At 46.6% G+C, this 25667-nt stretch overlaps 1 protein-coding gene across 2 annotated transcripts in view; it reads left to right on the plus strand.

The window, feature by feature from the left end:
- DOCK11 (dedicator of cytokinesis 11) overlaps window positions 1-25344 on the plus strand; it is a 68647-nt gene extending 43303 nt beyond the window's left edge. Inside the window, exons 31-54 of one of the 2 annotated variants that reach the window (XM_034063754.1) lie at window positions 2032-2210; window positions 4160-4276; window positions 5087-5162; window positions 5595-5701; window positions 7944-8055; window positions 8185-8251; window positions 9059-9106; window positions 9272-9349; window positions 9574-9716; window positions 10329-10444; window positions 10753-10890; window positions 12102-12284; window positions 12950-13063; window positions 14665-14880; window positions 14963-15020; window positions 16542-16648; window positions 18062-18184; window positions 19152-19265; window positions 21027-21173; window positions 22069-22279; window positions 22606-22796; window positions 23400-23500; window positions 23790-23928; window positions 24880-25344. In XM_034063754.1, coding sequence (XP_033919645.1) covers window positions 2032-2210; window positions 4160-4276; window positions 5087-5162; window positions 5595-5701; window positions 7944-8055; window positions 8185-8251; window positions 9059-9106; window positions 9272-9349; window positions 9574-9716; window positions 10329-10444; window positions 10753-10890; window positions 12102-12284; window positions 12950-13063; window positions 14665-14880; window positions 14963-15020; window positions 16542-16648; window positions 18062-18184; window positions 19152-19265; window positions 21027-21173; window positions 22069-22279; window positions 22606-22796; window positions 23400-23500; window positions 23790-23928; window positions 24880-25002 — 3008 coding nt within the window. In that variant the 3' untranslated portion in view covers window positions 25003-25344. The remainder of the gene's footprint in view (window positions 1-2031; window positions 2211-4159; window positions 4277-5086; window positions 5163-5594; window positions 5702-7943; window positions 8056-8184; window positions 8252-9058; window positions 9107-9271; window positions 9350-9573; window positions 9717-10328; window positions 10445-10752; window positions 10891-12101; window positions 12285-12949; window positions 13064-14664; window positions 14881-14962; window positions 15021-16541; window positions 16649-18061; window positions 18185-19151; window positions 19266-21026; window positions 21174-22068; window positions 22280-22605; window positions 22797-23399; window positions 23501-23789; window positions 23929-24879) is intronic. The other variant, XM_034063755.1, reaches the window with a different exon arrangement.
- Window positions 25345-25667: the final 323 nt, after the last annotated feature.

Genomic DNA, 25667 nt, shown 5'->3' on the forward strand with positions numbered 1-25667 from the left:
GACCCAAGGGCTGGTGTACCTCACCTCATTTGGACGAAGAGCAGTGACGTGCCCAGCACCTACTGCCGTGTTTCTGGGAAAGGAAGGAATAGCCCCCAGGAAGGTGGATAAAGAGATCTTCTGCTGCAAACAGGCCTGCAGGCAGAGCACATCCCCCTGACCACATCCTGTTGAGTTGGAGTGTTGCATCTTGGAGCAGCTTCCCTGAACCATCTACAGCTGTGAGGGCTGGTTTCTGGTCTCCATCCCTGCTGCCTCACCCCACGGATGTGTTTCATCAGCCAGAGCAAGCCCATCCTCACAGCCCACAGCACAGGATTGGTTTTGCAACCTTGTGATAGCAAAGAACTCAAGAGATTGGCAGGAGCTGGGGGTTAAGCAATAGCCTTACAAACAACATTAAAACATGGCGTACTGTCCTGTTTCCCCAAGATTTAGAGAATTACTTATTCCTGTGTATTTTTGCTGTCTTATTTGTCCCTTTTCATACATGAATTAGAGTCTTTTTCATCTGCTGTGGAATGGGTCACTTCAGTGTTTTCAGCAGGGGTCACTGAGCTTTCTAATGTCAACTTAAATACACAACTTCCAATCAATCAGCTTGCATCCAACTTATGAGCTAACCATGATGTGAGATGCTTGGGCATTTACTAACATGACTAACAATGAAAGCCAGATAATGCAGCAGCTTGCTTTCCCTTTCCTCTGAATCACACTTTCACAAACCACTACATGTGAATCAACAAAATTAACCCTGACTTTTGCAGCCCCAGAGCTGCTGGAAGGCTTTGGCTTGGATTTTCAAAGCTGTTCACATGCTCCCTGCCTTAGCATAGAAAAGCTTTCAAACCTATGGGGTTTTCAAGGACAGAAGTCCAAGCTGAGCACGCAGCATTTGTACCTTTGGGGGAGAGCACACAGATTTGGGGGTATTCCTCTGGGAGGCACAAGACAACAGTCAAACAGTGCCTGTTGAGGCTCTAGTTAGATGTATGGGTTGTCTGACAGAGGTAATGGTGTTAGGGCAAGGTCATTCATAGCAGCTCAAGGGCATGATGGAGTCTGTGGCATTTCCCTGCTGTGTTATCCAGGCAGGTCAGTGGAAACACTGCCTTACCCTGATGGCTTTACCCTTGTCATCAAAGGAGCAGCCACTCCTTTGACCACAGTCTAGAACCCCATCTACATGAGATACAGTGTACAAGTTAACCAAAGTGATCAGGTACTGAGCTGCCTTTCTCCTGGCATTCAGTGTTCCCTACCTGCTGTGGGGAGCAAAAGGAGCCTCAGTTCCTGGCAAGCTGCTGCCTGGAATGCTGCCCTGGCTCGCTGGTCCTTGCTGTGTAAACTGCTGGAGGGTGCAGTAGTGGCCAATTGGCACCATGTCCTTGTTTGCATCCCTTATCTCAGCACAAGTATTTGCCTTTTCTCTGCTCTCTGACCTGGTGAGAAGGAATGCAGACGTCACGGGACATGTGGAACAAGCTGCAGGAAGAGTCCTGCTAGGACTGGGCAGCTATGATGGATGCACCCTCCCCGCTGCCCATTGCCACCCTCCGAGCTGCTTGTGGAGGTTGGCATCTTGGTTGCCTGAGTAGTTTGGGGCTTACAGGGTAGCCCACAGCCAGGAACAAAGCAGGCCTCAGGCTGTGAGGCCACTGAACTTCACAGATCACTCTGGAGCACTGAGCTTTGTAAAGCATCACCCTGCAGAAATACTTTTGCTGCTGCTGAAACAGGGAGGGCTGAAATTAATCATGAGCAGGGACATCTCCAACTAGGCCAGGTTGCTCAGGACCACATCCAGCCTGGCCTGCAATGTCTCCAGGGATGATTAGTCTGAGCTGGAAGATGCCAAGTTCTTGGCTGTGACTCGACTCGGTAATGGAGGAAGCTGTTGTCAGAGCAGTGCACTGTAGGGGACAGTGATGAGCCTTTAAGCAGGCTGTTGTGGCTTACCTGACCTTTTGTCTTGCTTTGACCAGCTCCTTGGAGCAGTTTCCTTAACCATTGCCTTGCTGTTTCTTTCAGATGTCAATCTTGAATACAGTTTAACTGATGAGTATTGCAGGCACCATTTCCTGGTGGGGATGCTTCTGAGGGAAGCCTCTGTTGCCTTACAGGACAACTACGATATCAGATATACAGCCATCTCGGTCTTAAAAAATCTCTTGATAAAGCATGCCTTCGACAACAGATACCAGCACAAGGTCAGGCATTTTCTGTTGGCTTTTAAACATGAGGTTCTTGAATTCTGTGAAGTCAAGAACCCGAGCAATGCAGTCAGATGACTGTAGTGCTTTTATTCCTGCGGAGTATTTAGCTACTAAAGCCCTGAGCCATTAACGAACTTGAGAGTGTCGTTAGCCCAGAGGCTGTTCAACAAAATTAAGCAACGTTGATGTTGTTCTGGTACTGGGCTTAAATTCATATCCTGCATTAATGTACAGTAATTAGGAAACAGGAGTGATCTCTGTTACCGTCAGCTGCATGTTTTACTAATTGGTGAATCAGAGGAGAGGATCTGTGGGTAAGATGCTGGGTTTCCACTGGGGAATTCTTCAGTCAGAGGCTCAGCATTGCTGTTGCTGAAAAGCCTGGAATTGGGCTGGTTTTCTTCCCTGATGCTGCTCACTGCTAACCCGTGCATCCTTGAACATGCCCAGCTACCTGTGCAGACACTACCTGCCCTTGCTCTAGGCTGAAAACATGCCTCTGGTTAGAGTTTACCTCCTCAGATTGCTCCTGGTGTGCTGCATGGCTGAGTTTTATCTGGGAATGCAGATACCTTCCTGGGCACAAGGGGCAGAAGTGACCTGCACTCGCATGCACCTGGAGCCAGCTCCTCTCATCTCCTTCCCTGCCTGTTTGGAAGGGCTGAGCAGGAGGTGCACTTGCTTTCCTCTGCACTGAGGATCCATGGTGACTTGCACAGCCTGGAAACAAAAGTGCAGCCCATGGCAGGTGCCAAGACTTGATATTTCAGGAGAGATTTGCCAGTTCCCTGTCAATACTGAGGCTGTTTCTGCCTTTCCGGGTGCCTGGAAACCTTCACATGAATGCAGGAGCTGTTTGGCTGCTGCGCTCTCCCTGCCTCCTCCAAAACATCACCCGGCTTGAAACTGTCCCACTGGATTTCTGTACCTGTGTTGTGCTCCAGGCTGCATGAGCAGGACACTGCCTGGAGCCAGGGCAGGAGGCTCGGCTGGTGTCCCAAAGCATCAGAGCAAATACCACAACAGGGGCAAGGCAGGCCGACTGCTGTTACCTTTTGTCATAGTGAGTCAAAAATCTGGATTCTTGTATTGATCAAAATGTGCCATTTAATTGGCAAGCCTGAAATTCCTTTTTTTTTACCTTTTTGTCAAGTGCAGAAGTATAAATGTCAACAAAAAGAGAATTGCACATAAAAGAACCTTGCATTCAGAAAATGTCAACCAGACCCTTTTTGATCTGTATCACTTAATCCAGATTAATCTGTTCCTACAAACTATTTAATCACTTAATCCAGATTAATCTCTTCCTACAAACTATTTAATCACTCTCTCTGAGCACCATTCTCTATAGAATGATGGACTTAATCTAAGTCTTTCTAAGAAACACAATGGAAATGATTATATGGACATTATTTTTCATACTACATTGTCATGTGTATAGTTTTGCAGAAGGTCGTTGGCTGGCTGAGGAAGAATGAACATCTCTTATCAATAATAGTACAGTAAAACAAAACAGTAATATCTCAAGTGAATGTTTTAACTAGAAGTATTTGCTATCAAGAATTCCTGACTGGCAGCACTAGCCAGCACCAAGCAAGGAGCAAATGGTTTTCCTTCATTACTCCTGGGTGTTGTGCTCAAAAATTAAGCTGTGGGAGTGAAGCACCAGTTAAAGAGTTGGGAAATACGTGATTCAGTTCCTCACACATCCTGTAAGGCTGGGAATGTTGTTCAGCCCCCAAAATCCCCGGGCACCCCAAGCATGCTGTTAAAAGGGTGATCGCTACCTGGCAGCTCTGAAGTGGAGAAGCCAGACCAACCCATGTCCTCTGACACCGGGTACAGTGTGTAAACACGTGTCTGTGTGTTTGGCTCAGTTCTCTTTTTACCCTGCACTGAGAGCCTGGGCTCTTCCCTGCATCTTTCTCCCTGTCTCTTTGCAGAACCAGCAGGCAAAGATAGCGCAGCTCTACCTGCCGCTGCTGGGGCTGCTCCTGGAGAACCTGCAGCGCGTGGCTGGCCGCGAGGTGCTCTCCTCCTGCACGGCTGCCTCCAGCCCCGTGAGTACAGCCCAGCCTGGTCTCTCGGCATCCTCCTCCTCAGTCCTCCCTCCGCACACCCCTGTGCGGCTGCCGCTGCCTGCAGCCAGGCACTGCTCTAGCAGTAAGTGTGGTTTTCTTCTCCACACAGCCCCATGATGGGCTCGTTCCTTTTAATGTGCCTTTTCATAGAATCATGGTTTGGGTTGGAAAGGACCTTAAGCTCCTCCAGCTCCAACCATTGCCACAGGCAGGGACACCTTCCACTAGAGCAGCTTGCTCCAAGCCCCTGTGTCCAACCTGGCCTTGAGCACTGCCAGGGATGTCTCTGCCTTTTCGCTTGCTATTATTTAAAGTGTTTTCTCATGGTGTGTGTTTTGCCATGAGATGAGGGAAGTCCCTCTGAGTGCAATGAGTTGCAACAGGACTCAGCCTTGGACTCCAGCAGTTGTTCTGGAGAGTTGCCCATCTGCCTGAGGGTTGTGTGCGGTTCCCAGGCAGGCTTAGCCTTGCAGATCAAACTTTCCTCCTGGTTCGGGGCAAAGCAACAACAACAAAAAGGCATTTGAGGAGAAACAATTCCAACTTTCAACTTAAATAATGAAAACCAAAAGGGACAAAACTGCTCTGACTTACACTGACATGTTCTGCTGTGCTTTGTGGTCCTCCCCAAGTTGTTTGTGTCCTTGTTACGGAAGTAAAGAAATAGATTTTTTTTTATTTGCATTTTAAAAGCTGCTTTAGTTTGCCTTTTTCTGTTTCATTATTCTCCTCTCTAAGAGAATCTGTGTTCTCTTCTATTGGTCACAAAAACTTTACATTACATTGCAGGCATCCAGGGATGAATTAATGTACAGTTTTGCATCTCCCTCAAACAGATCCAGCCTGATTGCAGACAAAGATCCAGGTAAATTCGGTTCTCTAAACTTTAACTCTCCCATTGATTTTGAACATAACTGTTACCAGCCCCAAAACCCCTATTACCCAAAACTGGAACAGTCATAGATTCAGAACCCCAGCCTGGTTTGTGCTGAAGGGACCTTAAAGCTCCTCCAGCTCCAACCCCTGCCACAGACAGGGACATCTTCCGCTGCAGCAGCTTGCTCCAAGCCCCTGTGTCCAACCTGGCCTTGAACACTGCCAGGGATGGGGCAGCCACAGCTTCTCTGGGCACCCTGTGCCAGCGCCTCAGCACCCTCCCAGGGAAGAGCTTCTGCCTAAGAGCTCATCTCAGTCTCCCCTGTTCTGTCAGCTTTGGCATCTTCCATTCTCTGCCTGTGATGAGCTTGAGTTGTGCTGGTGCAAAGGGGCTAACTGGGGAGTTTGGGTTTTTTTTCAGCCTGTGGAGCAGCACTTCCAAATGGCCATGGGATAAAGCGGGAGGACTCCAAAGGATCCCTGAACTCAGAGGGGGCAACCAGTAGTTCCCCGGATCAGAGTGAAAACGTAATGTATCTGGGGTTGGAAAGAAGGGTGCTCACTGCTCCCCTCTGTGCAGTGTCTTAAATAAGGGGGAGGTAAAAGAGTTCCCTGTAGTAGTGGTCTCAAAAGCCAGCTTATAAATATCTCTGCTTGGAAGCAACCCGATTGCTGTTGAAGAGAGGTCAGACTCATGGCTCTGGTATGTTTACCCTCTTCAAGCATCTCCAAGCCAAAATAAAGCTGATGACAAATTACTTGTCAGAGATGAAAGGCAAAATCTGTGGGGAAGATCTCTGCTGCCAGTGGTGCGTTTATCCATACTCAGCCCTGCTCCCTCTGCGTGGGTGGGTGTGAGCCTGGCCAGTGCCCAGTGCATGGTGCTGCGAACTGGTTTCCACACACAGCTGGAAGCAACGCACCATGCTATGGGATTGCTGGTGACCACTGGCTTAAGGGAAGGGGAGGTGTTGGTAGGAAACCCAGTAAGCACAGCCCCCACAGTTGCCAAAGGTGACTGCGGTCACACCATGAAGAGCTGGGACCCCGCTCTGCAGGCAGGGTGTGCTCTCCTTGTTGGCAGGCTGCACACATGGAAATCAGGTATTTGTGCAAAGCAGCTCCTGGTTTTCCTCAAGGCACTCTCCAGATGTCTTAGGTTGGCGTGAATCATTAATGCATCTTTAAATACTTTGGCCCTTCCAACAAGCAAGGCAAAGGTGATCAGGGCTCCTGCTGGCTGTGTCCTGACATGCTTCGGGAAGGTGGGGCCTCTCAAGCTCTCCCACACGAATCATGAGGCTACAAGACCAAGTACAGCCAAACACTTGGCTATCAAACTGTTCATATTCAGCAGTGAGCATATGCTTCAACCCTGCTGAGCTTGCAGCTTGGCTCTTCCCCACAGCTAGGCTTCCTCTTCTGTGTCCTTGCAGGTAGGTTTTACAGGGTCATTGGAACAGCTCTTCTCTTGGGGAATACAGAAGCCACAAAACCCTGTAGAAGCAATGCAACGTGGAGGAGCAGCTCTAACGCTGCTCTACAGAGGTAGACACATTGCTTGTCACCCGTTCCCCTCACGAGTGGTGTGACTTGATGGTTTGGCATGATGAACAGCAAAGTTCTGGCTATAGCAGTGTGTCTCCAACTCTAAACTGAATGTTTAGTTCTGTGATTATGACTCACATCCACAGCTTGTCCAAGAGTACATAACAAAGGGGGGCTGTGGATCCCTCTCCAAACATGTGAGGCACAGCTTTAAGAGGAGGATCCTGCTTAGAACTTAATCATAGCCATTCGTTGGAGAGTAGAGCTAGGGCAAGCTCAGAGGGCACCCAGAAAAGTTGGGAAAGCTTTAGAAGTTGTGTTTCTACTGTACAATGCCCAAGCCTTTCCACATGGATTGGCCCAACAGCAGGATTCACTTCTCTTTGCCTAAGTCATTAAGAGGGATAAAAGAAAACATTTCTAAAGATCAGGAGAAAAGAAGTCCTAGAACTGTAAAATGGTTTCAGTTGGAAAGGATCTTAAAGCTGCTCCAGCCCCTGCCACAGGCAGGGACACCTTCCACTGCAGCAGCTGCTCCAAGCCCCTGTGTCCAACCTGGCCTTGAACACTGCCAGGGATGGGGCAGCCACAGCTTCTCTGGGCACCCTGTGCCAGCACCTCAGCACCCTCACAGGGAAGAGCTTCTGCCTTATCTCTAACCTGAACCTCCCCTGTTTCAGTTTGAACCCATCACCCCTTGTCCTATCACTCCAGTCCCTGATGAAGAGTCCCTCTCCAGCATCATAGATTAAAGAAGCTGATATATTTCTCAAACTGAAATTTCCCAGTTTTTTGAGAGCTTTTTGGCATTGCTGGTTTTAGGTGTACATCTTTAACAGAAAGTTAAGATTCTTGCTTCAAACCATGGCAGCTGATGAACTGTTTTGTTTGGCAAGAACTGACTTTGGAACTGTCCAGGAGCTCAGACACTGTGGACAGAAGCAGGGCAGTGAACACAGGGCTGATGGGGTCGACCCATGTTCTGCTGGATAAGCCAGTGTCCCCTGCCCAGACATCTCTATTCTGGGCAGAGAAGCACTTGGCCACGTGTCCATACTGCTCATCACTGGATGAGATGTCTCCCAAGCATGGTGCTGTGGGGTGCTGTGCAGGAGGAATGCTGGCATACATGGTTTGCTGTGCCCATGTTGCATGGTGCTGTGCTCAGGCATAGCCCGGGCAATGAGCCCACTGGTTCCAAGTCACCTCTGTGTCCCGACAGATCCGCCGGAGCTCCACGAGGAGCAGTGTGTCTCACTGCAGCCGGCTGGACCAGTTTGAGATCCGGACACTACTGATGTGCTACCTCTATGTTGTGAAGATGATCTCTGAAGGTTGGTGCCTCTTGCTCAGCAGGGGGGTGCAGCCCAAAAGACAAGAGGCAGTTGCCAGCTCTTCTGGTCTGTAAAATCCCCCTTCAGTTTGTTTTACATCTCAGTACACTGTGGGCTTTTTTCTTTCAGATACTCTTTTAGCTTACTGGAACAAATTCTCCCCCCAGGAGCTGATCAATGTCCTTGTGCTTCTGGAGTGAGTATCACGAGGTTGCAGTTCAAACACTGCGCTCTCCTGTGGGAGTCATTGTCCAAGAAAGCACAAGTGCAGGGTGTCCCTCGGGATGCATGGTCTTCTGCAGCACTGGGGTGTGCAGCCAGGGTGTAAGGAAATGCTCTTCCTCTCCCTGAGGAGGAAGGTTATCTATGGAGGGAGCAGGATGCAGTGGCAGTGCACTGTGCTCGGTCTAGGCTGTCAGAGGGTGTCCCACCACCCCCGGGTGAGCAGGGCTCTGGGCATAGCCTCTGCTTTGCATGGGCTTATGGGACAGAGTGGGTGAGGAGACAGGGATGTGCCATAGGGTTTGGAAACCAAGAGTGTGGGGTCAAGTGACTTGTAAATACAGACCCAAGCCTTCATGCACAGAGGAGTGTGTCTGCTGACAAGAACAAGGGTGTATTTTAAACCACAGAACTCCAGACTGGTTTGGGTTGGAAGTGACCTTAAAGCTCATCCAGTTCCAGCCCCTGCCATGGGCAGGGACACCTTCCACTGCAGCAGCTGCTCCAAGCCTCTGTGTCCAACCTGGCCTTGAACACTGCCAGGGTTGGGGCAACCACAGCTTCTCTGGGCACCCTGTGCCAGCGCCTCAGCACCCTCACAGGGAAGAGCTTCTGCCTAAGAGCTCATCTCAGTCTCCCCTGTTCTGGCAGCTTAAAGCCATTCCCCTTGGCCTGTCTCTACAGGCCTGTGTCCAAAGCCCCTCTCCAGGTTTTTTGTCGGCCCCTTTAGGTGTTGTTGATCTGCAGGATCTGTAACACCCATATTTTATTTTCTTTCTAGGGTGTGTTTGTTTCACTTCAGATACATGGGGAAAAGAAATATTGCCAGGTACCGTATTCTGCCACCCAGGCTGGGGGTCTGTCCCCATGCTCCCTGCCGAGGCTGAGGAAGCCAGGCAAACCAGGGCAGGTGGAAGCCTGTGGGGCCGAGGCTCTGGTCAGCACCATACCAGTAGCATTCCCTCATCCTTCCTGCTGCTTCCCTCCCCTCCAGCTCCTGCATGAGACCCCCCAGCCCTGGCGCTCCCGGCTGCCCTCACAGGTTGGCAGCATCCCCTGCTGTGAGCTGCAGGTGAGACTCGAGCCTTGGCTGCACCTCTGCTCCTGAGCAGCCCCACTGCTGTGGCCATAGCTCCGGGGCCAGCGGGCGTGGGAGAGACCTGGGCAGCCTCATCAGTCCAATGGGATTGTCTGGGATAAGCCAGATGAGTGTGTTGGAGGGAGGCCAGTCTCTATCTGGTGTCTCATGTAATCCTGCCACTCATCCCAACCCACAGTGTTCACCTCCCCTCACAGGGTGCACGATGCCTGGTTGTCCAAGCACACAGGAGCTGATAGGAAATCCCAGACGATGCCAGCGCTCCGCAGCAGAGCAGGGGGGATGCAGGTGCGGCTCCAGCATCTGGGCAGCTTGGAGACCTCCTTCACGCTCAACCACAGTATGTACAGCAGAGAGTGTGCTGAAAGCTGCGTGTACCCATTTAACACTCACTGCTCATTGCTTCAGCCTTTGAGACTGCAGAATGACAGCTGTCACTGCTCCTCCCTGCAGCATTCTTGGACTGGTGTGGGTGATATTTAAGCCAGCCCATTGAAAATCTCCCCTGGGACTTAAGGCTTGTGTGGCTTTTTCCTCTTGCCTGTCTTGGCTCAGCTCCTGGGCTGAGTGTGGTTTAGGTGACTGTGGTGTGGGTGGTGAGCGGAGGAGAGCTGCCCCACACAGGGACCTGGGCCACCATCTGCTCTAAACCTCCCCTGAGTTTTGTCCCAGTTAAGCACCTCACCACTTCCCCTCTGCGGGTACAACTTGGACACCAAGTTCTCTGTCTGGTTTTAAAGGCAGTGAGATTAAGGGGAAATGCCAATATTGTTTTTCTTGGTTGGCATCAGGCAGCTCCTCTGACTGGAGCTGGCAAATTCAGCCTCTTGGTATTCTTACCTCATCTCCCAAGTGAAGTGCAAGGGGAGAAACTTATCTGTATCAGCATTTAGATACTGTGGGAGCTGGAGTGTTGAACACCCTTTCCTCCTGATCTGCTTTCCATCCACAGATGCAGGCACCTCAGAAGCAGATATCGTGCACCAAGCATTGCTGGAGGGCAATATCGCCACTGAAGTGTGCCTCACAGTCCTGGACACCATCTCTTTCTTCACCCAGAGTTTCAAGGTCAGCATTGAAATCAAATGTATTGTAGGAAAGTGCCTGTATCTCTGCATGTTGATGGTGGTGATCCATTCTCCTCGAGTGTTACAATATAGGAGGCTTTACAACAGCAAATCCTTTTCTGGTTTATTCTCTGCTATAAAAATAGTCTCTGCCCAACCAGTGCAAGTTTTTCTGGTCCTCACATTAATCAGTGGTTTTTACTGTTCCTTATCTGCCTTAAGAATGGATGTGATTAATTATACAAAGTTCTCTTTGTCATTTCCAGCTTCAGACACATTTCTGTGAAACAAACTCTTGTTGCTTTCCAGACCCAGCTTTTAAGCAATGATGGCCACAATGCCCTCATGAAGAAGGTTTTTGATATTCATCTGGCTTTTCTCAAAAACGGGCAGTCAGAAGCAGCTCTTAAGCATGTGTTTGCCTCTCTGAGAGCTTTCATTAGCAAGGTATGTAATACATATTAACAAGGTATGTAATACGTATTAGCAAGGTATGTAATACATGGCTCCAAAGGGCCAGGACAATTTAGATAGGCATGATAGAAGACACCAGTGGACTTAATCTCCTTTTAAACTGCCCCTCACCTGCCCTTATCACTTTAACTGCTGTTAAAGATTTAACATCTGTTTGACCCAAAACTGGTGCTTCTTGAATCTTTGCCCTAAACTGACACTGTTGCTGACAATGCTATTGTTTGAGTGATACTTGTGCTGACAAGCTGCTCCTCTCCCACTGCATGTGAAAGAGGGATAGGACTTCCTGAACCTCTTTCTACACTTCTCTGAGCCCTGGTACATGGCTCTTTAATCCCCTGAGCTCAAGCAGCGTCAAAGCCGCAGATAAGCACGTAAGAGCAGTGACTGATGCTATTGCTGACATTTCTCTGCATGCTGGAACCTGCCGGTTCTTATAAGCACCTTTTCAAGATCGATGTACATGCAGGCTCCATTCCTCCCCAGCTGCACAGTTCTAATAAATTCAAAAGGAATTGCAGCCTGTCAAATCACTTGAACTCATCGTTAATGTGTTAAATCCATGTGGCATGCGATTGCAGCCAGGAGGAGCACAGTGGTGAATGATAAGCGGTGAAGTGTTACTTCCAGATGAGGTCTGCACTGGTTGCTGAGCAAAGTTTCATTAGAGAGACTGCTAAACTATTTTTCAAGGGTGGAAACCATCTGTGCTATGTACCTTTTACTGTAACCTCACAGTGGAGCTAAGCACTGGTATAAGTATGAATTATACTAGAACAGAGTAGAACAGAGCTAGAATGAGTATGAGTAGGGCTGAATTTTGGTTTGTCCTAAGCAAAGACATGGGAAGCGGAAAATGCAGTTTTGCTGACTGTCTGCCTCCAGACAGTGGGGTCTCCTATGAGATGTTTTCTGTGGGGCTTCTTAAAACCTGTTAGGTTGGCAACTGGCACTGGGAGGAATCATGGAACACATGTAAGGAAGGCTGCTTCCCAGAAATTTCCCAAGAGAAATCTGCATTGAGGAAGTCTCTGTGCACAATATGTATAGGTAGCACTGGGACTGAAGAAGCTACACAAGAACCTTTGCCTGCCGTGTTATGTAGATGCTAATTCTTCCAGCACAGGGCAGTATGGCTCAGTATTTCCAAGGTCTTTCCTAACATTTGCATGCCTCTTGTGAAGTTCCCCTCAGCGTTTTTCAAGGGCAGGGTGAACATGTGTGCTGCCCTCTGCTACGAGATCCTCAAGTGCTGCACTTCCAAGGTGTCCTCCACAAGGAATGAAGCCTCCGCTCTTCTCTATCTCCTGATGAGAAACAACTTTGAGTTCACCAAAAGGAGAACGTTTCTGAGAACACATCTTCAGGTCAGTGACTGGGGAGAAGCAGGACCAACAGGACCCATAGGGCTTAATGACCAGATAGCTCAATACAACTGTGTCACCTCATGTCTGCAGAGGATCTCGCTTCTGTTATATGGCCAAAAATCCTCTTGATTTCCAGGCTTTGCCTAATTCCTGATCCCAGTGATTGGCCCACAGCCCTTTAGGTGAAATACACTGCCAGAGGGCTCCAAGCTGTTGAGTTTTTGGACTCACAGACACAAGGTGCATCTCTGCCCCAGAGGCTGGCTGAGCTGAGGTGGAAAGGACAGAGGGAAGAGCTGCCTTTGAGGCAGGAGGAGGGGTTTTCCTGGTGCTGCTTTTGCAGCACTGCGTTTTTGAAGCAAATTTAGCCATTTAGTGAGGCAGATGAACATTGTTGGGATTGCAGTGAATCACAGGGGAAAGTGACTAATGTCCAAACAGGGAATTGTGTTACGATTGTGCTGTTGTTAATTCTGTGAACTCACTGCTCAGCAAAGTAGTTGAGTCCTTTGGGGAGTATTTGTCCTGGGGAGATGTAACAGCAAAGCCTCAACCATCACATTGTGGGAAAGACGTGTTGTTTTCCTAGGAGCATTTCATGTAACTGTGACAATAAAACTTCTCTATTAGGGCTATTAAATAAAGCCCCCACCCTGTCCCAACAGATAATAATTGCAGTGAGCCAGTTAATAGCGGATGTGGCACTCAGCGGTGGGACAAGGTTTCAGGACTCCTTACTCATCATTAACAACTTTGCAAACAGTGACAGGCCCATGAAGGTAAGTTGGAGACATTAAATAACATCACATACTGTCAGCCTTAATGAAAGACTGGGGACACACGGAAAATTGTGTTTAAGGGTAAAGCTGATGATTGGAGCTATGATTTTTGAGCTTCTGTGGGCTCTGTTTGCTCAGTAAACCAGTATTATGCCACCAGTGACAGGGCCAGCTGCACAGGCAGGTTATGCTCTATCCATGTGGCCTCACACCAAGACGAAGGAGCTCTGCAATCAGGTTACACTTTGCAAAGTGTTCTGCTTGCAAGGATGGCCAAAGAGCTTTCCAAGAACTTTCAGCTTTGAGAGGAATGACACAGGAGAGCCTGGTCCTTCTGTTGCCTGAAGGTAATAATTAGCAGGAATTAATGTTCATTAATTGAGTGTCAGCAAGATTAAGAAGCACTCTTTCAGGGAGACTAACGGTTGTATTTCTTTGGAAAAGAATTGTCTTTGTGCTAGAATGAACACCTTCTACCGAACCCACTGAACAATGTATCAACACTGCACAAATGGGACAGGAATGTTCTGGAGGTGCTGAATAGTTCTATAATGAATTTATAGATAGAATATACCTGGCAAAACCCTCCGTTCTTTCCTGTACAATGATGCCTATAAGGGTTTCACTGAGCCATACTTTGCTACTCATATTTTACTCTGCAAGACCATTATATCAAGTTTATGTAAGTGCAGGAATACAAGCGAGATTTCAATACACTGGAAGGGATGCCAAGAACAGCTTACAGATACAGCTAAGGAGCAGGAGCCCAAGGAGAGGGGAATGTCAACCAAGCTCATCACAGAGGAGAGAGAGTTGAGGGCGACCTAACCGCTGCTTTCCCCTACCAAAAGGGAGGTTACAGAGACAGGGAGGTCAGGCTCTTCTCAGAGATGGGGAGTGTCAAGACAGGAGGCAATAGGCATAAGCTGCTGAGAAGAAAAGTCCAACTTTACTTAAAGCCTTGGAAAGAATTATTTCCCAGAAAGGAGGTGGGATTCCTGTCCTTGGAGATGAAAAAACTTGGCTGAACAAGCTTGCTTTCACTTGGTGATTGTCCAGCTCTGAGCAGGGGGTCAGTCTGGAGCCTGTTTCATTCTCTATTTATTACATTCCTGTGGTGGGAACCTCTACAAATGCTTTTGGTGCTTTAGGAATTGGAGAGTGACCACATCAGAGACTTAACAAGCGGATGTTGAATAACATGGAAAGTATTTCAAGCATGGTTTACGGTCCCATCCATTTATTTCTTTACATGCACAGAGCACTTCTGTCTTGCTCTAGCACCAGCTCCTCGGGATGCCAAAATACCTGCATTGCTGTAGCGTAGAATCCCAGCCTGGTTTGGGTTAGAGGGGACTTTAAAACTCAAACAGTTCCAACCCCTGCCATGGGCAGGGACACCTTCCACTGCAGCAGCTGCTCCAAGCCCCTGTGTTCAACCTGGCCTTGAACACTGCCAGGGATGGGGCAGCCACGGCTTCTCTGGGCACCCTGTGCCAGCGCCTCAGCACCCTCCCAGGGAAGAGCTTCTGCCCAAGAGCTCATCTCAATCTCCCCTCTTATGTCAGTATCTGCTTCTAATTGGGTTTGTTTTGTGTCAGGCAACTGCTTTTCCTTCCGAAGTCAAAGATCTGACAAAGAGAATCCGTACAGTGCTCATGGCTACTGCTCAGATGAAAGAACATGAAAAGGATCCAGAAATGCTGATAGATCTGCAGTACAGTTTAGCCAAGTCTTACGCGAGTACCCCAGAGCTCCGGAAAACATGGCTGGACAGTATGGCAAAGATCCATGTGAAAAACGGAGACTTCTCAGAGGTGATTCTGGAATTAAACCCATGGTTTTACCCAACAAGCCAGATGCACAGATTACACGTTGATTTCGCTTTGTCCTTTGCAGGCAGCCATGTGTTACGTTCATGTCGCAGCCCTCGTTGCCGAGTTCCTGCACAGGAAAAGTAAGTGTGTGGTGTTTGGAAGGTTTGATGGGGTTTGGGGGATCAGAATCTTGTTAAAGACAAGTTTCTTCTCAGTCTGTAAATGATTATTTTAGAAACAAACTAACCAGTGGATAAAGCTAGAAGAGGACGAGTGTTTTTAAAGAGGGAATCCAATTGGATTAAAAGAGGGAATTGGATTTAAAGAGGGAATCCAATAGTCTGGCCAGGACCGCTTAGGCAGTCATGTTGGCACATTGCTGAGTGAAATACAAACTGGCACATCATGTTTTGGTTGAAATGTTGTGGTTTATATTAGGAACTGTACTCACAAGGGGAAGCCCATGTTAAAAGCTTGCTGTCAATGTGTTCATGAGGAGTATCACCAGAGGCAGTATAGAAAACTAGAATAAAGCAGTCAAAATGCAGTCAAAAAATACTACTGTAGCCTAACAATACAAATAGGTAAAGAATAATAAGGAAGCAAGAGAGTGTTGTGATTTGATGCAAAGCAGGAAGGACAGGACAGGCTTGTGTGTTCTCAAGTAACACCACTCTGCAGGATATCTTTTAAAGGTCTGTTCCACAGTTGATATATTGACCCCATTTCTCATTTGCATGTAAGGGTGTGATTATTGACATGGATACTTCACATTTCAGAAAGTTAAGGCTGCATAAAAGCCCATTGAGTACATGCACTGCCTTGTCTGGAAAGGTCTGAAGTGCTTTGCTCAGGTGGCTTCGGACACCTTTGGAGTCCCTCCAAATCCTGTACTTTGTGTTGGTGAAGTGTGGAAACTCGGGACTGGTTTTTCTGATCCCTCTGCACACTTCACTGGCTGCAGAAGGGAGAGTATTGTTGGTAATTCTTTATTTGTACCCCGGGGGCTGCTTGCCACAACCAGTAGTAAAGCAGAACTGCTAAAAAGGAAGAGGAACAAATCCAAAGGAATAACAAGTGAATACACTGAATTCTGTCACTGGTGCTCTTTACGCATATGTAGGCTGAAAAGGGTTCAAGAAAGACTGAACTACTCAAAGTTTTGGGGTACATAACTGTGCTTTGCTAGGAGTGTACAGTCCTGTTCATTTCCCACCCAGCATCCTGCAGTAGCTTTGTTCTTCATGTAGATGAGACCCTTAGGAACATGAGTTAGTGGTGGCTTTAGCAGTGCTGGGGCAATGGTGGGACTTGATGATCTTAAAGGCATTTTCCAGTCTAGTTCATTCTATGATTCTTGCATCTTCTGTGCAAAGATACACCTGTGTTCTTCATAACTTTCAGTTGGTTGTAGCTGGTTAGGCTGGGGATTCCTGATCCAGGGAAACCTGTTGTGCTTGGTGTTAGTTGGTAGAAATGACTCCCATGCCAAATTGCTGGGGAGGTTCTGTTGTGCTCAGTCTCATATATTCAATAGTAAAAAGAAAGGTCCGCTGCTACTTGTAGGACTTCACTGTCAGCCAGACTGCTTCCCAGCCATTAAAGCATGATGCATTTGAACAATGTTATTCCACTAATCCATTTGCTTTTGTCCACTACAGAACTCTTCCCCAGTGGCTGCACTGCCTTCAGGAAAATCACTCCCAACATTGATGAAGAAGGTGCAATGAAAGAAGATGGTGGGATGATGGACGTACATTACAGTGAGGTGAGGTCCTGTTGTACAGAGCATGGGATATTGGGCAGCTGGGTAGGATGGGTCACTCACTGAGGTGATCAGCTCCAGTGCAGGCTCTTTCCATGAGGGCATCATGGAATAGAGGGATTCTGTGATTATTTTAGACTTTGTTTGTGCAAGCTGTAACAAATTACAGTTGTGCACTGACGTCTGTAAGGAAAGCTACTTCCCAGCAGTTTCCCAAGAGAAATCTGCCTTGAGGGATTTTCTGTGTGCAATACAGAACTGGTGAAGGTTCTTGGTTTCTTTGCAAAGCTTTTCTACTAAAAGCTTTTTCTGGCACTGAGACTGAAGAAGCTACACAAGAATCTTTGCCTACCATGTTTTGCGGGTGATAATTCTGCCAGCACAGGGCAGTGTGACTTGGTATTGCCGAGGAGGGACAGCATGCAAGTCAGGTTTTGCTGAGTGAGGGTTTATAGAATCACAGAATCCCAGCCTGGTTTGTATTGGAAGGGACCTTAAAGCTCATCCAGTTCCAACCCCTGCCACAGGCAAGGACAGCTTCCACTGGAGCAGCTTGCTCCAAGCCCCTGTGTCCAACCTGGCCTTGAACACTGCCAGGGATGGGGCAGCCACAGCTTCTCTGGGCACCCTGTGCCAGCGCCTCAGCACCCTCCCAGGGAAGAACTTCTGCCTTATCTAACCCGAACTTGCCCTGTTTCAGTTTGAACCCATCACCCCTTGTCCTGTTGCTTCAGTCCCTGATGAAGAGTCCCACTCTGGCATCCTTGTAGCCCCCTTTAGACACTGGGAGCTGCTCTGAGGTCTCCACACAGCTCTTCTCTGGGCTGAACAGCCCATCTTGTGTTCCCCTCAAGCTAGGGCTGTGCTGCAAGAGACCACATAAGCAGAACAGCCCAGAAACCACAGCAAGGCATTGAGGAAGTGGCTAGACTGTCCCATGAGTCAGAAAGCCTCACAATGATTCCTGTACCATGCCTGTACCACTGCGCTGGAGGCCACATGGCTGAGATGCCCTGTTGCCCATTCATCAAGACTAGGCTTGAGGATCCTTGGCATCACATCCCATTGCTGCTGCACACATATTCTTGGACGTGTTGCTCAGATACCTACTTCTGACTTCCAGTGGTGCCATCTCCATACCCTCCCAGAGCTTTGGTGTTCTCCTGGGGAGGAAGCTAAATAACCAAGACACATTTGCTGGCTTCTGTGCTAATGATAATAAAGAATAAAGGAACTTTCAAAAAATAACTTCTCCTTTTTTTCTTTTTTATCTTTTGTTTCTTTCCCTTTGGAAAAGCCAGACCATGGGCTATATCTGGCTGCTTGTACCAGGACCTATTAACAAAACTGAGAATAAAATGGTTTTCCCTTCTAACTTGCACTGTTACTAACAGCACCATTTGGCTGCTCTCTTAGGAAGTGCTGGTGGAGCTGCTGGAGCAATGTGTGGATGGCCTGTGGAAAGCAGAGCGATATGAAACCATTTCTGAAGTGTCCAAACTGATCATTCCTATTTACGAGAAGCGGCGTGAATTTGAGGTGAGTATTTTGAACTAGTTTGCCTATATGCAAACAGACATGGTGTAAGGTGAGGTGTCCCTGCCTATGGCAGGGATTGGAACCAGATGAACTTAATGTAATTTCCAACCCAAACCATTCTGTGATTCTATGATTTAAGGTAGTTTTCTCGATCCCTCAGAAGAAATGCAAGAGGCTTTTGTATTTTTGAAGCTATGAGTCACTGAATTGTTGTCAGCAACGCCCACATTGTGCTTCATTGCTGGTCACTAAACACGAGTGAAAGCAGTGATCTGAAGGGTGATTGTTACAGCTAAAGGCACACAGGACTCATATTTAGTGAATAATTCCCACCTTCCATCCCCTAAAACAAAGCTATCATCATACCCTGTGCTTGTCAAAGCCAGGTTCTCTTTGAGACCTGAGGACTGTAAGAGTTAAAAGCACAGTGGAGTGTTCAAAGAAAGGGCTAGTTCTGCAGGTAATTCCATGCAAGTGGAGAGGAGGGAAGGAAGCTTTCCTAGCCCTTCACCTTGCTGCTTCCCAGTGCCTGCTGTGACCTGTGCTTCGGGAAGGCTGCTGTGCTCCTCTTTCCTTCCCTTGTCCCATGACCCCCTCCGCACCAGGATAGGATCCAGCTGTACAGCTGAAGCTAGTGGAAGCCTTCATCTGGTTTTAATCAAAACCAGATATCTGGGTAAAATACTGCAGGCTGCTCTACCCATGAAGGCTTGGTCCTGGGCATACAGGGACAGCAGGCTCAGCCTTCTCCCTAGGGATAGCAGTGTCACTGCAGCTCCTCTCAGACCTGGAGCTGAGCATGTTCTTAAGACTTTTTCAAAGAACGCTGCAAGTGTTCCACCTCCTTTGAAATCCACTTCTGAATTCTCCAAAGGACCATGATCAGATGTCTCAGAAGCTGCCAGTGTTGGCCAGAATGTTCTGCTCGCAAAAGCATGCTTTAATGATGTCAAAATCTGATTTCCAGAAACTAACCCAGCTGTACAGAACGCTTCATGGAGCATATGCCAAGATATTGGAAGTCATGCATACCAGGAAGAGGCTTCTTGGAACCTTTTTTAGAGTGGCCTTTTATGGACAAGTAAGCGCATACCCCACTAACCTGTCACCCTTCACCAGGCATTCCCTAAAGCTGCTGGTCTGCCAAACCTGGAACTGAGAAACCTGTTGGCTCTTCTGGAGCAGCCACTGGTGCCTCTTTCCATATTCCACCCTTGAGGTGAAGGTTTCTGTCTCTCCAGGAGCACTTGATTTATTGTAGTTTATGATTCTGCTCTTGGGCTTCCCATAAAACACCTCAGCAGATAGGAAATGGCTTAATGGGTTCAGTGGTGGTGATTGTAATTATAATTATTGTAAACTACACTAACACAATTTAGCGTGTATAGTATGTACCAGTCACAGTATATAACCACTGTGTACAAATAGTTGTAATAACATTTTCTTCTACAGACATTTTCTTCTACAGACAATTGCTGCTTTTTTGTAGGTATTAGTAGAGTAAAATGTTATTGGAGAAGTTGGAGGCAAAGTATCTCAGTATTGGTTATATACATGTAGAGAGAGTATTTTTGTTAACTGAGGTAGCTGGAAAAAGTGGCCAAGATCTGGGGCTCAGCATCCCAAGCAGGAGTATGATCTTCTGTTTGATGAAGTCTTCTGAACCTGAAAGGAGTTGTGCTTTTATTTTTCTCCTCCAGCTCTAGCAGTTAATCTAATCAAGTGCCTTACCCCTCATCTCCCTTGTGTCTCTGAACTATCTGCTTCTGCTTCTGGACCTGTAACCATGGGTGAGATGCAGGATCCCTCTTTAGAAATACTGTGTAAATTATATTAGCTCTTTCCTCATTCCTTCTTTTAAAGGAGGTGATTGATACTGCTGAACCATCTTAGGCTGTTACCTTTGAACACCACTGTCATTACATGCACAGCATGTTGGAGCACTGATTTTCACTGCAGCAAACATACCTTGTATTTTTGTCCTCATCTTATCTTTGACTTTGGGTGTGTGAAAAGTGAATGAGGTTAGCAATAGATAAAAGGAAACAACTGCTAGCTTAGTTTTATAAAAGCTGTAGTAATAACTGGATCAGCCCCTAAAATTCAGCAACAGATCATCCTAACAACCAACACTTGATCCAGTTTTGCACTTGAAAGCTTTACCAGCTTTATATGCCAGCTACACAGACATAGTTTTAACACTCTGTCACAACTTCCGATGGGAGCAGCTTGCCAAAACTTGAAGCTTTCATGCTGTTCCCAATACAGGAAGGACTGGTGATGCAGGCATAACCTTTAGTGCAATTTTGTCTCTACAGCAAATACACCAAGTTCCACTTCCCTGAATACAAGAGGAATCAAAGCAGAGGAAACCCATTTCGTTATTTACTGCTTCAAGTCTCTTTAGCCTACACAAAATCCTTCAAACTGTTCACATGGCTCTGCTATCAGGGCTTCCTCCACTTACATGTCTTTCTGCTCCTTCCCTATGCCTTATTTTTGTGGGTTTTCTCCTGCTGGCCTCTTTCCATCCTTCCACAAAGTCAAGTGCTGGCCAAACCCAGCTTCCACAGTGTTTATATTGCTGCCTGGTCATCCTCCAGCCTTTGTGTTCAGCAATGATGTGCTGGCTGAGGAAATTCATTACTTTTTTACACTCATCTGAAGGAACCTATTGAAAGGTGAAGCTCAGTGAGACCCTGTGCAAGCTGTAGCCTTCTGAACCTTCTTGGCTTTCTGAAATGCCAGTGGAAACTTGCTTTCAAAGTAGGAAATCTAAAATACAGTTTTCCAAGCAAAGAAACCCAGTGATTTCTCACTACCTCTTTGTGATTAATGCTAGACATTCTTTGAAGAAGAAGATGGGAAGGAATACATCTATAAGGAACCCAAGCTGACGGGCCTCTCGGAGATCTCCTTCCGGCTTCTTAAACTTTATGGAGAAAAATTTGGGTCGGAGACTGTAAAGATTATCCAGGATTCTAACAAGGTAGAGTTCAACTGCATGAACAAGCTGATGAAATTCAATTAGTGGTGAACATTGGGCCATATTATGTGGCAGGGGTTGGAACTGGATGAGCTTTAAGGTTCCTTCCAATCCAAACAATTCTGTCAGGCCTCTCTTCCACCTTCTTACAAGCACCTTGCTTCCATTTGCTCCTGTCATCCCCATGCTCCTGTGTGAATATATTGCATAGCTTGACAAGTTTTGGTGCTGATCTGGCACCCAGGAGGAAATAGATGAATTGGGAATTATGAATGGGAAGTGGCAATCCACATCTCCCTTGAGCTGTGTTGTTGCGAAGCACAGAGGAATAGATGATTGGAAGTGGAATTGTTGTTGCTTTGACACTGCAAGTCTAAAAGAAAGTCTTCTGGGGCCTTGCAGCCTTAACTCTTTCCTCTTCCTATGGAATACCCATTTATGCTCCCTGCAAGGGCTGTTCACACCCTTATTTTGCAACCATGGATGTGTCTGGGTTACCAAAGACTATGTTGGTGATCCCAAAGCTTGCTTTGGGCAAGCCTGCAGATTTGCATGCCACAGCACAGCCCTGTAGGAGTGCTGATTTATCACCTGGAAGCAATATGGTCATACTAGAAGGACTGAGTAGCACAGGCATGTGCTGCATTGATGGACAAGATGATAGGGCTACCTGTTGCAGATGAGGTATTTCTTGTGCCCGACCTCCTTGTCTTGTGTATCTGGTAGTGGATGGTCTAGACATCACGGCTGGGGTCAGAGGGAGTGTTTGGTGTATGATTCACTCTGTGCAATGGATCTGAGTCAGCAGGAATCAGTTTAAATCATATCCCACATTAACCGATTGTAAGTCAAGTTATTAATCTTCGTTCTTCTAGCAAGTAACCCTCTTATTTCACAGGTCAACATTAAAGACCTCGATCCCAAGTATGCCCATATTCAAGTGACTTACGTGAAGCCCTATTTTGAAGACAAAGAAATGTCTGAAAGAAAGACTGAATTTGAAAGAAACCATAATATCAATAGATTTGTATTTGAAACTCCTTACACTTTATCTGGAAAAAAGCATGGCAGTGTGGAAGAGCAGTGTAAAAAAAGGACCATTTTAACTAGTAAGTACAAATGTGAGTCTGTATCAGCTACTATTTTTAGACTAGTTTAGCTCCTTAAAATATCCCAAAAGAGTCGGAAGTTCTCTCAGCTATTTAATCAGATTCATGCTATGATATTCTGGTTGGGAGGGGAATTTGCCTCATGTTTCTATGTGCAAATGTTTATAAAACAATAAATCATGCTGGTAAAATACAGTCTTGTTCAGGATTTCACACACACCAAGTAAAACCCAGAGGGCAAGGATCTGCTTGTGTGTGTTCCATGAAGACTGGTCCGCTATGCTGCATGACTTTTCAATCTGTAATTCCTTTGCTGTTCCTGCTAGCTCTGAACTCCTTTCCATATGTAAAGAAGAGGATTCCAGTCAATTATGAACACCAGGTTAATTTAAAACCAATCGATGTGGCTGCTGATGAGATAAAAGACAAGACAGCAGAGCTGCAGAAGCTGTGCTCTGCAGGTGATGTTGACATGATCCAGCTGCAACTCAAACTGCAAGGCTGTGTTTCTGTGCAGGTAAGGCTTGATGGTCATCTAAAACTGCAGTTACAGATGACTCAGGGAGTTATAATATGACTCAGGGAGTCATCTTCTCCTGATGCAGCACATTTACTGTCCAGAACTCATTAACTACTTTGTTTGAGGCACCACAGCAAACACAAGCACAGCTTGTCCGTGCACACAGCTGTACATTAGCGGGGGGCTCATGGCAATAAGCACTTTGTCATTAGTTGGCCATGGGTGAATGCTGAAATACACTTAACTCTTGGAAATTGTATCGTCAGTATCAGGCACAAATAGTCTTTTTGTGAGCCTGAATTCTCAAGATGGATAAATGACCTTAAGGCTCAGATCAAACTGCTTTCCCAAATGGAACGAGGAGGTCAGTGTGAGGAGCCAGGCTGCATCTCTTTTATTTCCTTTTATCTTTTGGTCTTAAAAACCATACAGAAACTAACAGTCTGGTTACATTAGTAATGCAGAGCTGGTGGCATGCAAATAATATGCTAAGGTTGGTTTTGTGGTGGATTTCTTAATATTGTTATTCCCTTCACAACTGCCTTCAGCGACTCAATGCCAAGTTCTACCATACATGATTTCTGGCTTCTCTGGTTCTAGGTTAATGCTGGTCCCTTGGCCTATGCCAGAGCTTTCCTGAGTGACAGCCAGTCCAGCAAATATCCTACTAAGAAGGTGAATGACTTAAAAGAAATGTTCAGGTAGGATTTCTGATGTAATAAACATCATGGCTGGAACATGGTACCTGCCTTGCTTATAGTTCTGTCTCCAAAATCAGATGCTGAATGCTTAGATGTGCCTTATAAAGATCCTGGTGCTGGTGTCTCCCATTTCACACAGGTCCCTTCAACCCAAGCCAGTCTGTGATTCTCCCAAACACTGGAGAAAAGGGGTTGGGGGGGGAAATGAAACTTGCTATCTGTTTGGTTGCTTGCTTTTGTAGAAGACTGGGCTATTTTAATGGCTGAAGTTCATTCCTTTCCTCCTCAGGAAGTTTATACAAGCCTGTGGAATTGCTCTGGAGCTCAACGAGCGACTCATTAAGGAGGATCAAGTGGAGTACCATGAGGGGCTCAAGTCAAACTTTCGGGATATGGTGAAAGAGCTTTCTGACATCATCCACGAACAGGCACGTACTGCACATCAGGAACCCACAGAGGTTCTCTCTGTGCTTGATAGCTCACACTGAAAACTAGCTGAAAACTTGATCACTCTTCATGTTATGTAGCTAAATACAAAAAGACAAGTAACTGAACTTGCCAAGTAAATGATAGACTTGGTGGGTTCCAAACACCAGTTTCTGTTGATGGGCAATCTCAGCCTGGTGTTGGTACACAGCGTGCTTCAGGGTGGAGGCCTTGCTGACATGTACCATGAGTTTCCTGGTGCTGCAGCCCCCCAAAGTCCTATGCTGTGTTTTGTCTCATGCTTTGTGCATCACAAGAATCCTGTAGTAAGTCACAGGTTGAAATTCTCTGGCAAAATTTCTGCTTTGAAGAGGTGCAGGAAGCTCAGAGGCTGGCAGGAAGCTGGATGTCCAGAAATTGGTTAAGATGGCCAATGAGCTCAGTTTCCCTAATGTAACATTGAGGCTGACTGACCTGCTGCCTGGTGAATCACAGGGTGAAACACAAATACAGTCACTCTAGAGCAGTTCCTCCATTCCAGTGAGATCCTGTGTTGTAAGACCATCCTTCAGGTTATAAAGTACAGGGTCTTGCCACATGGCGCAGATGCAGTGAGTGCTGTATTTAGCTGCATTTACTCCCTGTGCTTACAAAAAAAAAACCCAAACAACAGAGTTCTCTTATTGCAAAGATATAGTAAATTATTGCTCTGCAGAGAATTGTTTCTTTCCTATAGAGTTGTAACTAAAAATGATCCAGTAGGACACAGCAATGTGTATATGAATGCTACAGAAATTGCTTCATTCTTCTTTCTCATTTCTCTGTTATGCTGCCTTTGTGAAACAGCTCTGAAGACAAGGTTGGCTATCTCTTTTGCATATCTTTTCAAACACCTGCATATCAGTCATGACCCGGAACCTTTCCTCAAGCTTTAATTCTTCTGTTTCCTCTAGATCTACCACGCAGATACAATGCATTCGCCCTGGATGCACAACTCCCTCCATGTCTTCTGTGCCATCAGCGGGACATCTGGGGACGGAAGTTACTGTTCACTCAGACCCACTGCTGAACTATAGACATAGCACTCCTATTTCACAGAGCTTTCTCAGGAATAAGTGGAACTGTACAAAGGATGTTTAAAGGAATCCATGATGAGCAAAGATACAGTTCTTTTTTCCCCCCAAAGTTGCCATGCTTTCAAACAGGGTGCTTGCTTCTTTTGCTGAGCAACATTGAAGTGCCTGGACACTGCACCACTGTGCTTCTTTTCTACTGTGTTTTTTTAAAGCTAAACATGTAAACAGGACATGGAAAACCATCTAACTAGGTATTGAATTGCTGAACTATGAATGGGAATTGGAATGGTACTCTGTAAAGTTGTACAATGGAATATAATAAAATGTAAAACTACTTTGTAAATAGAAGGAGTCTATAGAAATTAGCATTGTATCATATTTGTTGCTAAAAGCTTTGTTGGACAGGGAAAGTGAAGGAGAAATCATAGTCACTAGTAAGAGATCTTCCTCTTCTAAAAAGTGATGTGGGGTCCAGATGCCCCCATTGGGCTCAGACCCTGAGAGGAGGCTTGTCCTGGTCTGGAACAGCTAAAACCCAAGTCAGAAATGTTCATTTTCATACCTCCTCTGAGCAGATCATTCTAAAGAAACCCCCATGAAAACTGAGCATCCTACAGCTCATTTCACCTCCGGCCAGGGGATTTCTCTCTGGCAAGAGATCTGTC

This window comes from Melopsittacus undulatus, chromosome 6 (genome assembly GCF_012275295.1).
Source record: "Melopsittacus undulatus isolate bMelUnd1 chromosome 6, bMelUnd1.mat.Z, whole genome shotgun sequence".
Lineage (NCBI taxonomy): Eukaryota > Metazoa > Chordata > Aves > Psittaciformes > Psittaculidae > Melopsittacus > Melopsittacus undulatus.